Source organism: Athalia rosae, chromosome 1, assembly GCF_917208135.1.
Source record: "Athalia rosae chromosome 1, iyAthRosa1.1, whole genome shotgun sequence".
Classification (NCBI taxonomy): domain Eukaryota; kingdom Metazoa; phylum Arthropoda; class Insecta; order Hymenoptera; family Athaliidae; genus Athalia; species Athalia rosae.
Genome location: NC_064026.1, coordinates 3575648 through 3588751, shown reverse-complemented (window position 1 = coordinate 3588751; position 13104 = coordinate 3575648). Strand labels below are relative to the sequence as shown.

At 38.4% G+C, this 13104-nt stretch overlaps 1 protein-coding gene across 11 annotated transcripts in view; it reads left to right on the top strand.

Annotated features, from left to right (window-relative positions):
* Window positions 1-13104, top strand: part of LOC105690810 (tight junction protein ZO-1) — a 71119-nt gene that overhangs the window by 37562 nt on the left and 20453 nt on the right. Inside the window, exons 1-2 of one of the 11 annotated variants that reach the window (XM_048660341.1) lie at window positions 6019-6594; window positions 10605-11153. The exons of 9 other annotated variants lie outside the window; for them this stretch is intronic. In XM_048660341.1, coding sequence (XP_048516298.1) covers window positions 11112-11153 — 42 coding nt within the window. In that variant the 5' untranslated portion in view covers window positions 6019-6594; window positions 10605-11111. Of the gene's footprint in view, window positions 1-6018; window positions 6605-10604; window positions 11154-13104 lie in introns of those variants that run through there. One more of the 11 variants, XM_048660340.1, reaches the window with a different exon arrangement.

Below are 13104 nucleotides of genomic sequence, written 5' to 3'. Positions count from 1 at the left end.
CCGCGAAGCACACATGCATTATACCGACATTCCGAAGTCGATTTAATAATAATAATGGTTTTTTAAAAAAAAAAAAAAAAGGAGGTAACGCGATTCGTTCATCGTCGCGGGAACCTCAACCCGTCGATCAAAGACTTCGAAGACCTCGCATCATCATCGGCATTTCTAAAAGGTGATGAATGTACGTGTCATCGATACGCGAGTCAGTCACTTATTCGCTCGTATATCCTATACGCCGTAAAAATTCGGGAATATTCATTCATGCGAGAGGAAGAGAAAAAAATATAAAATTCATAGGCGTGTGTTATACCTATACTTTTGATTCATTATCCGCGGGTATTTTCTTTACAGCATGATGTAGAACGTGACAAAATTCGATGGTATAATTTCTATGGTTAATATTCGGTTGTCATATACCAATGTCGGGGTGTAACACCTGCGTTAATATGTAAGTAAGGTATGGAGCTTTTGACTCTGTTGGGAATTAGTTGAGAATTATATGCGCCGGGAATTTCATTAGCGCCGTTTATTCTGGTTCGTTACTATGCTTTTTTCTTCCTTTTTTTTCCTTTTTTTTTTCTTCAAAAACATATGTAGTACGTTCTATTCAAGCGGTACACATGCAGTGGAATGTTTACATAGTTTCTCAACAGTCGGGAGCACGTCGTATCATTCAGTTTCCTATACGTACGTAAATACGACAGGTAGTTTTCGAAGGGATGATAAAAATAGTAATAATTAATCAACGGTTTTTAACAGATCATACAAAATAATCCGATCATGCTCTCAGCGCCGTCGATCTAACGAACCGTAGGCGAAAATTTTTTGAAAGTCGGTCGATGAAACGGCGGCGAGAAAATAAGTTGACAAAAAAAAAAATAAATAAATAAATAAATAAAAATAACGAGAGAAAAATAGTTTCGGAATAGAAACGGGGGAAAGCCGCGCAGCGGCGACCAAAGCTGCTGCTGCTGCCGATGCGGTTTGCTGCAGCAGACAGCGTAGAATTAAATAGCATTCATCGTTACAAGTGCAATCTCCTCGGCGAAGATTAAAGAAGGGCAACATGAACCCGGCAATTGCAGATCGCGCGTACTTCTATCCTAGGTATGCATGTAAGTAGTGCCTATGTAGGCAGATGGATGCATATTATACTCTCTCGTGTTCTCGTCCGTTACCCGTGTTTCATGTAACACGTGTGCGTGAAACGTGTGTACAGATGCCTACGGTGTATACGCGAATATCTGGTATAGGTATAGGATATATATCTTGGCAGAAAACCTACTAGATATGCAGATGTTGATACATTGACAACCTGTGAGAAACAGAATTACAGAGTATACCGTGTCTGTACTATTTATTCCGTGTAGGAATATACAGAGCTTGGATTAATGGATGGTATATAGCTAGGAAATTTACACATCTGTGTATACACGTATGTCGCAGATGCGAAAATATTTATTTTTTTATTTCTATTTTGAAATGGTATTCATACACCTATACATGGAAGTCGTTTTGTCTCGTCTGTATTTTACTAGATACAGTTTTTCCATTTTCTATTTCGAACGTTTTTCAGCTCTTCATTTTTATTTGCCTTCCGCAGGTTTTCACGATCAGTATTACGCAAGAGGATACGATACGAAGAGAAAAATGCACGTGTGTAATTACGTGCATTCGCTGTACGTGTATCTGTAACTTTCCACACGCGTGTATATGTGCATATGGTTATAGAGTTACTAGGTACTGCATTTCTTCTTGTTTTTTTTTTTCCTTTTTTTTTTGTCATTTCTTTTTTACGATTCGGCATTTTTCGAATCGATTTATTCCTTCGCCCTCCGTGAACGGCAGTTAAAGCGCGTATAGCACGCGATTATATAGTCCGAACCGAAGCTGCTGGAGTCGCGGCTGCCAGTTTAATCGTCGCAGCAAGTGCTTCTGTAGAAACGAAATATGTACGTAACGCCGCTGCCGTACGTTGCATAGGTTTAATATGGGATATGCAAACGGCTGGACGTAAATCAAAAGTTAATTATCACAAAACCGCGCTCTCGACAACCTGATCTATCCCTGTATGCCTTATATTTATTGTTGCCCTGCTCCCAACACGCTGATGCAATGCTCTCAACTACGACCCACCGAACAACAATCGACTACGATATTTTCTAACAGAGTCGATCACGTCTAAAAGCATTAAACCGTAATTTTTTCTAATATCCTTCGTCTCATTTTGCTGAATAAGTCTTTTCATTTACATTTTTCATAACTGATCAGAGTTACATACCTGTACAACTTGAATTTCTAACCGACTCGTGGATGAAGAAAATCGGAAAGTTTTCGCATTAGTAACTGATGTCATTTGAGGTGCGCTCATCGCACCGTAACTGTACACACTGATGTGTCGCTACGTAATTGAGATGGTATTCACGCCCGAAAAGTTTGACCGTCGCGATGATTAACGCCAGATAATGAATATTGTTACACTGGAGGTATATAATTTTTTTTTTTTCTCTGTTACTATACATACGGTCACCGTTACATCGAATTCCCGGAGACCATTTATTCTGACTCTTGATATTTTTTTTCTCTCAAATTGATGCGCTCAGCGCGTCTCGCTCTGATAAGAAATGAATTATACTATATAGTATACACTTTATCGACTATACGGACGGTACGTACGTTTGAATCGTTACCATCAAACCACGCATGTAACAACACCGGATGAAAGCGAAGGCTAGTTACATCCGGATATTTGATTTCCGATGGGAAAATCAGATTGACTCGCGTGCCGCTGCAGCCGGGTCGCGACATCCGGTTTATAAGTATTACAATATCCATTCTCGTAGTTTGATTGGAATGAATAATCTATAAGCGATCAGAATTCGGTGTTTGAATTACAAATACGGTGGACGGGCTCGGTTTCGATTTTTATTTCTACCCGATCGCAGTCGATTCGTTTCAGATTTTCATCGAGTCCCACGCGTTGAAATACGACGGACTTTAGAAAACGTCGCGAATAAATATATCGCGAGTGGATGAAATTTTCTTCGTCCCATAGCAAAAGTTGTGCCGCGACGCCGCTTCGCCCGTTCCACATGGCAATTATTTCACCGGTAATTTATAGGAGCTTTCTCGTATAGTACGTTGAACTTTGAATCGCCACTTTACATACATATATACCACATTTCTTGGAGGAACATGAAAACATACTTTAGTCATAGTTCGCTATGCGCTCTTCATGCGATACACGCATACAATTATACACACGGATGTAGGATACCTATGTAAACGCGTATATGTAACACGCCACTTAATATACGAACTCTATGATGTCGTGTGATATACGCACCAGAAATGCGTTGCGATCTCGAACATCTTCGTCGCTCAGCGTCTGCTTATCGACGTCGCTGCGAAGCGATAAATCAAAATTTTCAAAAGTAACGATCAAATACGCAGGATTAATACAAGAGCAACATTAAAACCGTATCCTAAAAGTCTGCGGTGACGCATCGTCGCGACGATGCGGGGTGGGTCCCCCCAGCTCGTGTGTGTGAGAGAGAGAGAGAATATAATAATGATAATAATCGCGTAAATTTTAAAAGATAATTACGCGTCTGCAGGAATGTGTGGGCGTGGTCCGTTGCATACGTATCTCGTCTCGCGACGTAACAAAAAAAAAGCGAGAAAACCAAAAAAATAATTAAAACGACATCACGGTCACCACCGGAAGTACACGTTAATTCGGACGCGAAAAAAATTCTCTCATTCTTTTTACAATCAACGCTATATCACCGAGGCAATCAAAGAATTTTTTTTTTCTCCATTCATCCAAATGCATCTATACCACATTCACGCAAGAGGATATACATGTACCTTTGAATCTTTGCAAAAATAAAACCCGCATCGGCAGCGCTACATAGATATGTATTTACCTATATATATATATACCTACACGTGCACGTAGTATGTATGTACCTTCGCATATAAATAAATTCCGATCGTCCTCAGAGATAATATAACTGGATAATATTAACATATCAGGACGATCTTTTCGGGTCCTGCTGCAGCAGCGTGTCGACTGGCGGAGTTCGGCACCTGGAAAGTTCTTTCGGAACAGCTATACATACATATATATAACAACAACAATAACAATAACGGTAACAAGAACAGTTTAGGAATTTTCGTTGACTCGAAATTTTATTGGGAGGATTTGTTTGGTTTAATTCGTCATTTTTTTTTTTTTAACTTTGGTCACCGTGCGGCTACCGGAATTCAGCGGCGAGACTTTCGAAGGGTCACGCATGATTTTTAAGGTGTGATAATTTTATGCGACGCATTAACCTCGCGCGAGCGGCGGCGCGTACCTGCGCCGGTGAAAATAAATGCGAACGAATGGCAGAAATAATGCCCCTTTGATCATCGGGGCCGGTGTCTGGAGTACGAGGAACGGTTTTCTTCCTTTATGTATCAACGTGAACTCTCACGTCGTGTCGTGTCCCAACTATAACAACGTCATCCGCAAATCCATCCACGTACCACACTCGGTCTCTGTGCACCGACTAAGGTATAACACATGCTATGGCACATACTCATGTACCTATATACCTATACCTATTTACGATCCTATGTACCGAACGTGTAATATATACTCGTAAGTAGTATTGCGGGTAAAAGACCGCCCGGACAGTCTACGAATTACTCTTGACTCTACGTTCTACATAACTCGTGTGATGTACGATGAATATAAATTCAAGAACCTACTATCCAACCTTTTTTTCTGTTTTTTTTTTTTTTTATTTCCAGTCTTTGGGAATAAAATTCTTGTATTACGAGGTCAATTTCGTACACGTACGTACGTACGCACCTAGGTATGTATGCTTGTACGCTACCTACAGTTACAATTTTCTCTTACAAGATTTGGTCAAATTCTCGCCCACGTCCCATTGTTTCTGGGGAGTATTTTAAAACTATACCTACCACACGGTGACATGAGTCAGGGCCGACGGTCATAAATGTCGGGAATCAACGCTGAAAATACATGTGATTAATATTTTATTTTATTCTTTTGTAAATATGGTCGAACGGAAAAAAAGAACCTGACAAGATATTCAAATATTTTGCGTGATTTAAAAATCGCTTTTTCACCGTACAGTAACCGAGCACGTGCGCATTGCATACAGCTGTTGGAAAGAACACAGAGAAAATCTTGTCGGACTCGACATGTATAGGAGGCGGCTTGACCATAAAGAAACTCGTAGGATATACATTCGTTAGTTCGACTGTCTCCCATTCCATTTTGAAATCTTTTTCTCTTTTATTTATTTATTTTTTTTTTTTTAATTGTCTTTATCCTACGGTTCACTCCTCGCGATTCGCGATTCGTGTACTTGTATTCAAGTACATACGTACCACGAACACCTACGAGAGCGAATCTTTCGCACTTCTAAGAAACGTCAAAGACAGCGCGAGTCTCGTGTTACTACATGCTCTCCGCCGCAACGCTGTCCGAGTGTCTTCCGACCGTTGAGATCGTTGGAGGAGAAGTTTGAAAAATTACAAGCAACAAAAATCGGAACTGATACTGACGATCCACCGCTCGGATAGATTTTCAGATCCGCAAATGGCGCAGGTATATATATATATTTTTTTTTTCTCATCAATTGTCGATGACTATGAAATTTCCGTGGCTAATTCCGCAGCCCCCTGATTACAACGATATCGAGACCGTTTGACGTCTGAAACCCGAAGTTCGCCGCATCGGAGTCAACGACGGGGTATTCGATCGCGCGACCAGCTGTTACGTTATAGAAACATAAAGGAGTATGAAAAAAGAATGGAAAAAAACAACGTTAAATAAATAAAGTAAAAGAACCGGCGCGGCTGTACCCGAAGGAATTGAGAGAGTCTGCGGACGGGACTTGAGAAGCCCGCATAACTTCGAACCGAATAACCGGGAGCAGCGGCGCGCGATGCACGCGTCTGACCAGGCAAGGCAGTCCGGGTTGTTTCTACTTTCAGTAGTTTCATCAGTCGTTGGTGAGACACCGAAGCGCGCGGGTCGTTTCGCGCTCCTGTCATTACCCGAATACCACGTGCTTCCCGGATAGATGCAGAAAAAAATTTAAATGGCTCATTCGCGCTGGATTTTAACGACCGGTCCGATATCCGCCGGTTGAAGAATACCTGTAATGTGTCTCGATATTTGGTTTACTTGAAAATACCATCGAGCTAATCGAGTCGGTGCTAAAAAAAAAAAAAGGAAAATTATGTTCAATTGAATCGAAGAGTGAGTTTGAAAGAAAATCGTCATCGTCATTTTTGTTTTCGAATGAAGGATGAAGATAAAAAAAATTGTCAGCGAAGTTGAGGACGTTGCCTGATGAGTGACAAATACTTTACGGCTTTTCTGTATGATTTGTGAATTATTACGGTCGTGTGAACTGAATTATTTAAACGGACTGCGCGTTAATTGTTGCACCACACCTGCATACTTAACAACGAGACTTCGTTGTTGTCATATCATTTCGCAACGCGGTGCTGTACTTCGTTATTGAATATCACCTTACGATATTTTACTTATATTAACAAGTGAATTATGTAAGAGCTGGTAATTGTGCTGTTTAAATTTATAATTTATTTATTTTTTTTTCTTCTTTTTCGTTACGTCGAACTTAATTCCTTTCCATTCAAGGCAATGTCATTATTTTTTTTTTCTTGCAACAATAAAACAACGACTCTAAAAGATAAAATTATGTACGCACGAAGAATTTCGTTTATGGAATGCACGCGCCTCACGAACTGCCATCTTCTTCTCTTTCTTTTTGCATGCTTTTCATTCTTGTCGAGCAGTTCCTTTAAACAGTATTCACGCAGCTGTTGAATAGATTTTTGTACTTTGAACGAAAAAAATTGAATGAAAAATGAAGAAAAGTAGAAAAAAAATAATGAAGAAACCAAGCAATCAGGATCGAAGACGAAAGAAACTCGACCGCTGCCGCGCACAACGTTCGAATTTTCAAAATTTTAGATACTAGAAAATGTATGGAGAAAAAAAAAGAAACCGAGAAAATTTATCTCCCGTGACAGAATATGCTGTTCACTCGTTGCGTCGGTTATTCGAATGAATCATTCGTCGTTAATTGGATGTAAAATTTGTCAACAAATGACCCTACAGTCGAAAGGAACGCGCCTTTTTGAATATTATTCCTATAAAAACAAACATCAATGGAAAGCAGATGAATAAATAAATTAGATAAATAACGCGTAGGCGTCAGGTGAATACCTGTAACAGTCGTTCACAGCTCTATCGGACGTTATGTACGACTGAGAATTATGCTAATTCAAAATTTGTCGGATTTTAGGACGGGCATCTTCGATTCTCCCTGTACATAATACGTGGGCGGTCGAACGATCGCCGTTTTCATTCGTCCCGATCACTCTGCAGCTTCCAGTCGCATCTGAAGCTTTTATACCGCAGGCACGAGCCACGCACGAGGCGTAAATTAGTCTTTCTACCTTCGATTTCACCGCGTCACATAATTTTCTTTTCTATCAATAAGAAAGGGGTCGAGATATTATCCACGTTTTGATTGTAACGTTTTTTCTTTTCTGTTTTTTTTTTTTTGGGTATTTTTATATACCGTAATCATGTTCTTTTCATTTCTTCCCCTTCCCTCGTACGTATCTGCAGCTTTTTAGTCGCACGCTTGACGTAGAATGCAAAGATGACTCGTTTCTTAAGAATTGTATTGATAATTCATTCGAAAAAAGAGTAAGTGAAAATTACTCATGCGACGAAAAACGGAGAAAAGAAAAGACATGAGATAAAAAATGTATGAAAACTGCGCTGGCTTCCGCTAATAATTACTCAAAACCATCGCGATCTCTCTTTTTCTCTATCTCTATCTCTCGCGATTATATTCCTGTATATAAGTCGATAAATTAATTCCTTGGCGCCGTTGCTTTGACGGATTCTCGCCCTGTGACCGCGATCACGTATGGTAGATACGTGCGTTACGTTATATGTATGTACATAAATGTACGCTGCATTATAATACATATTTAAAACGCCCACTCGGAATCAACTCAAAGAGTAAAGACTCGCAACTCGTAAGGGATTGCCACAGAGTAAGGTCTCATTTATTATGCAGAATCTCAACCGTGCGGCTCGAAGAAAAAAACATCGAAAAATAGCGTACATGAGTGAAAAAATTTACCGTCAAATGAATGATAAAATATGGAGGAATGAAAAAAACTCGGGGTACGCTTTTAAACTTTTCTTTTCGACTTTGGAAATCCCAAAATTGAACTAAAATTCATACCTCATTGCCGGATCGCGAATACTTACGTCCAGAAGCGAATCGCGCGCGTGTCCATTATGATTGACTTTGAAAATTTCTTTTCTTTTTTTTTTATTTTCTTTTGATTTTTATTTTTGATGCGCTCACGACGATTGCGATTGACGGCCTGTAGATTATTAGACGGCGATCGGCCGTCTTTATTCTTTCAAAGGATACATACATGTACCTGTAATACTTTTACACGTATATACGTGCCCCGCGGGTGGCGTTGCCCAATTAATGAAATATGGTCAAAGAACACAATATAATAGGCGTGTAAAAGTTTAGCGGATTTCGATCCGCAAGTGGGCGGCCTAGAAATATTTTTTTATTTTTTTTTTTTTATTTTTTCGTAACGCGATTCGACTTTTCGGATAAGTTGTCAGGTGTTAGAGATACTCAAGATTACCCGCAGGATAATATCGGTGCTAACCGCGTATGATTTTTTTTTTTTTTTTTGCGTAGGCGCTATTAGACAGGTTATACACCAGTTGTAATCCATCCAGATGCCGTAGCGCCAAACTTTTCGGATGTTATTAATTAATGAAAAGTATCTACTACTTATACTACGCGCGCTCCTCGTCACTAAAATTCTAATGACAACTCTACTACTCTCACGTAATTAACGCCCACTTGAATACCGTCGTGGTTTTAGGACGATCTTTCCTATTTGAATATACCAAACGATCTTAACCACCTCCATAATAAATACCCGAGTACATGTATACATAAAGAAACCTGAGCCTGCTCGTAAATTTACAAAAAAAAAAGGATCAAAGAAATATAAATAAATAACGAAGCAAATAAATTTCAAAAGTGACTTGGAAAAAAAAAAAAAAAACAACCCCTGCAATGCAGTAGCCATTGCACGGCGAGTTAATGTATCGCTCTCGTGATAATTTTTTAATTGATTGAATAATTTTTTTCTTGCAACGAATGATTGTTTGGCTTTCATTCAAAGGATAACTTTCGCGTACATTTGATGGGGAAAAAAAAAGAATTGAAAAATTTCGTTGCAGGACTATAGCGCGGATGATCTATTTTTATTTATTATAAAAAATTAGTCTCGCTCTGCACGTGCCTCGCTTTATTTCCCACGATAAATCTCGCGAGTTAAAATCCATTCTTCGTACACCCGTTACGAGGTAGTGAAAGATTTTTGGTCGCGATATATTTCTCTGTTGTACATTACGCAGATCGAGTAGAATTTTTGAGTAATTTTATTACTCTCTCTCTTCGTTCAACCGTTCAAAGTTTTGTTGAATAAAAAAAACCAGATAAGATCCCGGGATATTTTGCATCTTTGCACGATCCATCATACAACGTTCTTGTGGAAAGTTGATGTTTATAAATTGCCAGGAAGTTAGAATAAGCATGAGAATAATAATCATTTGGTCTCATAATAACGGTCTCGGAAGATACTCTAATAAGTTTATTAACCGGATCCTTTTATTCCTCGGAGCGTATTCAAATTCGCATAAAAATTTGAAAGACAAAAAAGTAGAAATTTACGAATTTCAACTACGCTGAAAAAACGAATCACCCCACCCGTTCTATGTATGGAAGATACGATTCGCGTTACTTTTTGATTTTTTTTTTGTTTTTCAATTCAATCTATTTTATTCGTCAATCGCATGCGATTCGCTGATATATTGTAGTGTGTACAGTCTGTTGAAATGATAAAATAGTATTCAGTACTTATAGGTATACGTGCAAAAGGCTCTCCTATACGCATGTAATACGGGAGAGCGTTTATGTTATCATTTTTTACAACACGTTTGTTGGCCTATTTTTAATGAACGTAATCAACCATAATTGGTAAGAGTTAAATAAATTGGTTGGTCGTTGTGCCAATGAAACGAACTGACCGCCGACCATCAACCTCGTTCAACCAGATAACGGACGGGCCCCGGCTTACATACAATATGAAAAGGCACTTGGCCAACTTGGCGCCTTTTGCCAGAGACTATTACCCTTTCATTCCTCTTCGTTTCTCTTTCTTTTTTTATCCAGCTTCCGACGTTCCTATATGTCTTTCCACTGCAGCATGGCGTGTCTGATGCCGATGATGCACTCATCTGCCCTGCATGTCTGCAACCTTTTCTCAAATTTTTTCTTTTATTTTTCATTCGCTCGTATGACGTGATCGAGACAAACGTTACATTGCACGTTACACGCTTCGGCCTTGAATGGAAGGGAACGATTCGTTGAAAAAATTCTGCGAACAATTCCCAATTTTTCAACTCCCTTTTTTCACGTGGTCCGCAGGATCGCCCGAAGATTTACTTGGAAACGTTTGCGCTAGAGAATTTGACGATAACGTTGCAAGTTCCGAAGAAAATACATTTCCTCGTAGAGCGCAGATAACCGATCTGGGTTACTCTTCTTGAAATTGAAGTGAATCATCCCAGCGACGGTTTATCTGTTGTGTATGAAAACTTTTGTCGTCGATTCATCATAAATGTCGTAATAACGGACACGGTGAAGTTTGGGAAACTAAACTTATCACTGATGTTCTATCTTTTACGAATCATCCGTGCGTACAACACCGAAATGTGTAAAGTTCAATATCGAAAAGGAGACAATTTTCGTACCGTATGCACGTCAAGTGTGGAATAAATAATCTGCTGTGAAGAAAATTTAGTCTCTAATTTAATAAAAGGAATGCGAAGAAATTAAATCAGTGATAACGTCATGTGACGCGAACTGATTAAATCCAAGATCTAATATTCAAATTTATTATACCTGTGAACGTATAGCAATTATAAAATTGTCATGCGGATCGACTACAACGAAGTTGCCCAGAAAGAATATTTGGTAAGAATATTATAACAATACCTATAACATATTTTCATTTCAATTACCGACAAATATATGCGTATAATTGCACAAATTACATGCCTATCAAAGCGAAAAATGAAATGAGAGAAACACCGAACACTTTTCGGCGTGCCAAAAAATTTCTAACAAATGGACTTTTCTCCAATTATGATTATCTCCTTTTTTTTTATTAGTTTATAAATTTTCATTTTATCGAACAGAGTAAAGAACGTTCGATTGTGCAATTGAATTTAATTGTTCGATGTTTTCGTTTCCTCGTTATTCACGTTTATTATTTTTAATCATTGATAATTGACGGTTATCTTATATCGACGTGCAATTGGATCCGGTATACCTAATATCGAAATCTTAAATATCATAGTGCTGTGCGCGCTTTATTATGTTATTGCCTATTATAATATAGCCTCGACGAGATTCAATTAATATTAAAGGAAATAAACCACAGTTATCAATTATATATCTGTTCGTACGATCGGATATATGTATACATAGAAATGTGTATACGTAAAACCTATACACACCTGTTCGTTATAATTCACCTTGCATTATTATACGCTTCGCTTAACTTTACCATATGTATGAACATATGTATATATATACACACATACATTTCACGTTGTTATAAGTTTATTTTTGCAATATAAAAATGCAGATATCGATGTTCTTTTTTCCATTATTATTTATGTTCTCCGTTTTCGCTGCAGCTAAACAACATCGCAGTTATTAAATGATTACCTAACCTAACGATATCTTCACATCACAATTAGCGAATTAATTAGCGATATACAGTTAACGAACACGTTTCAAATCTTAACAGGTGTACCTATAGATACAATTCTTAACGGTTTTAACATGCCTATCTCCCGTTGTTCTCTTTTCTCTCGCGCGTAACCCAATTTCATTTTCGCAATGTTCTATATAATTTCTTATTCGAGTCTCCATTCGTTCAATTTTTCTTCTTAGCTCGTCACTTATTGTCTAGTTTTTTGCTCGCAACGTCCGACGAGCGATCGAACAAAAGAAAACAAAATTTCTCTATGCAGTGGAGATTGCAGGACTACGTAATTACATGTGGAGTGATTTTCTCTGTACCTACTTCCCTCACGAATTGTATCGCTCGGTGAAATTCAAAATAGATAAACAAATTAACAATATATTTGTTTGGACATATATGCGCATAAATTTTTAACGCTATTATCTGCGAATACCAGCTCTGGTTCAGAAGAAACTCACTTTCTCCGTCACCCTGATGCAATTCTTATTTGTCTTTTCTTCATTCACCTACACCGTACATTTATATTATTGGAGGTGATTCGAGTCCTTCCCGAATGAAAATTAATCTACTCGCTTCTTTTGGTCCTTTTTGTTTCTTCGTCTTTTCGAAGATTGATTAACGTAACATTGAAGTTTTGTTTATTTCTCAGCAGTTTTATAGACATACCAGTTTATGGCCCAGGGGCGATTCGCTGTAATATACCGCAGTTAAAAGTTTTAATTAACACGAAATCATTCGGACGTTTTGTCAATAAAATCCGGAGAATTCGGCTCCAAATATTTGGCTAATTAGTCACCGCGGTTATAATTTTCGCATTTTAATCAGCGACTTCGGGAAGAAGTAGAAACTAGATGATATAACGAAAAATTATTATTCAACTTGAATTCTGCCTTCGTCGGTCCCAAAAGTTCATACCTGGCATGTACCGCTAAACGTGGCTAAGAAACTTCAACAAATGAAGAAATTAGGAAATAAATTGGTACTAAAACAAAATTCTCACCGAAGAAGAAGGCGAGAGGTTTAGAAACAAAGAAACCGGATGCCTAACGAAGCATTTCGTAATCACTTTTTTCGAGTCTTGACCTGCCAGGAGACCCGAACGCAAACCCAAACCCGAACCAACAACGAAGGAGCGAAAAGAAAGAGGGAAGG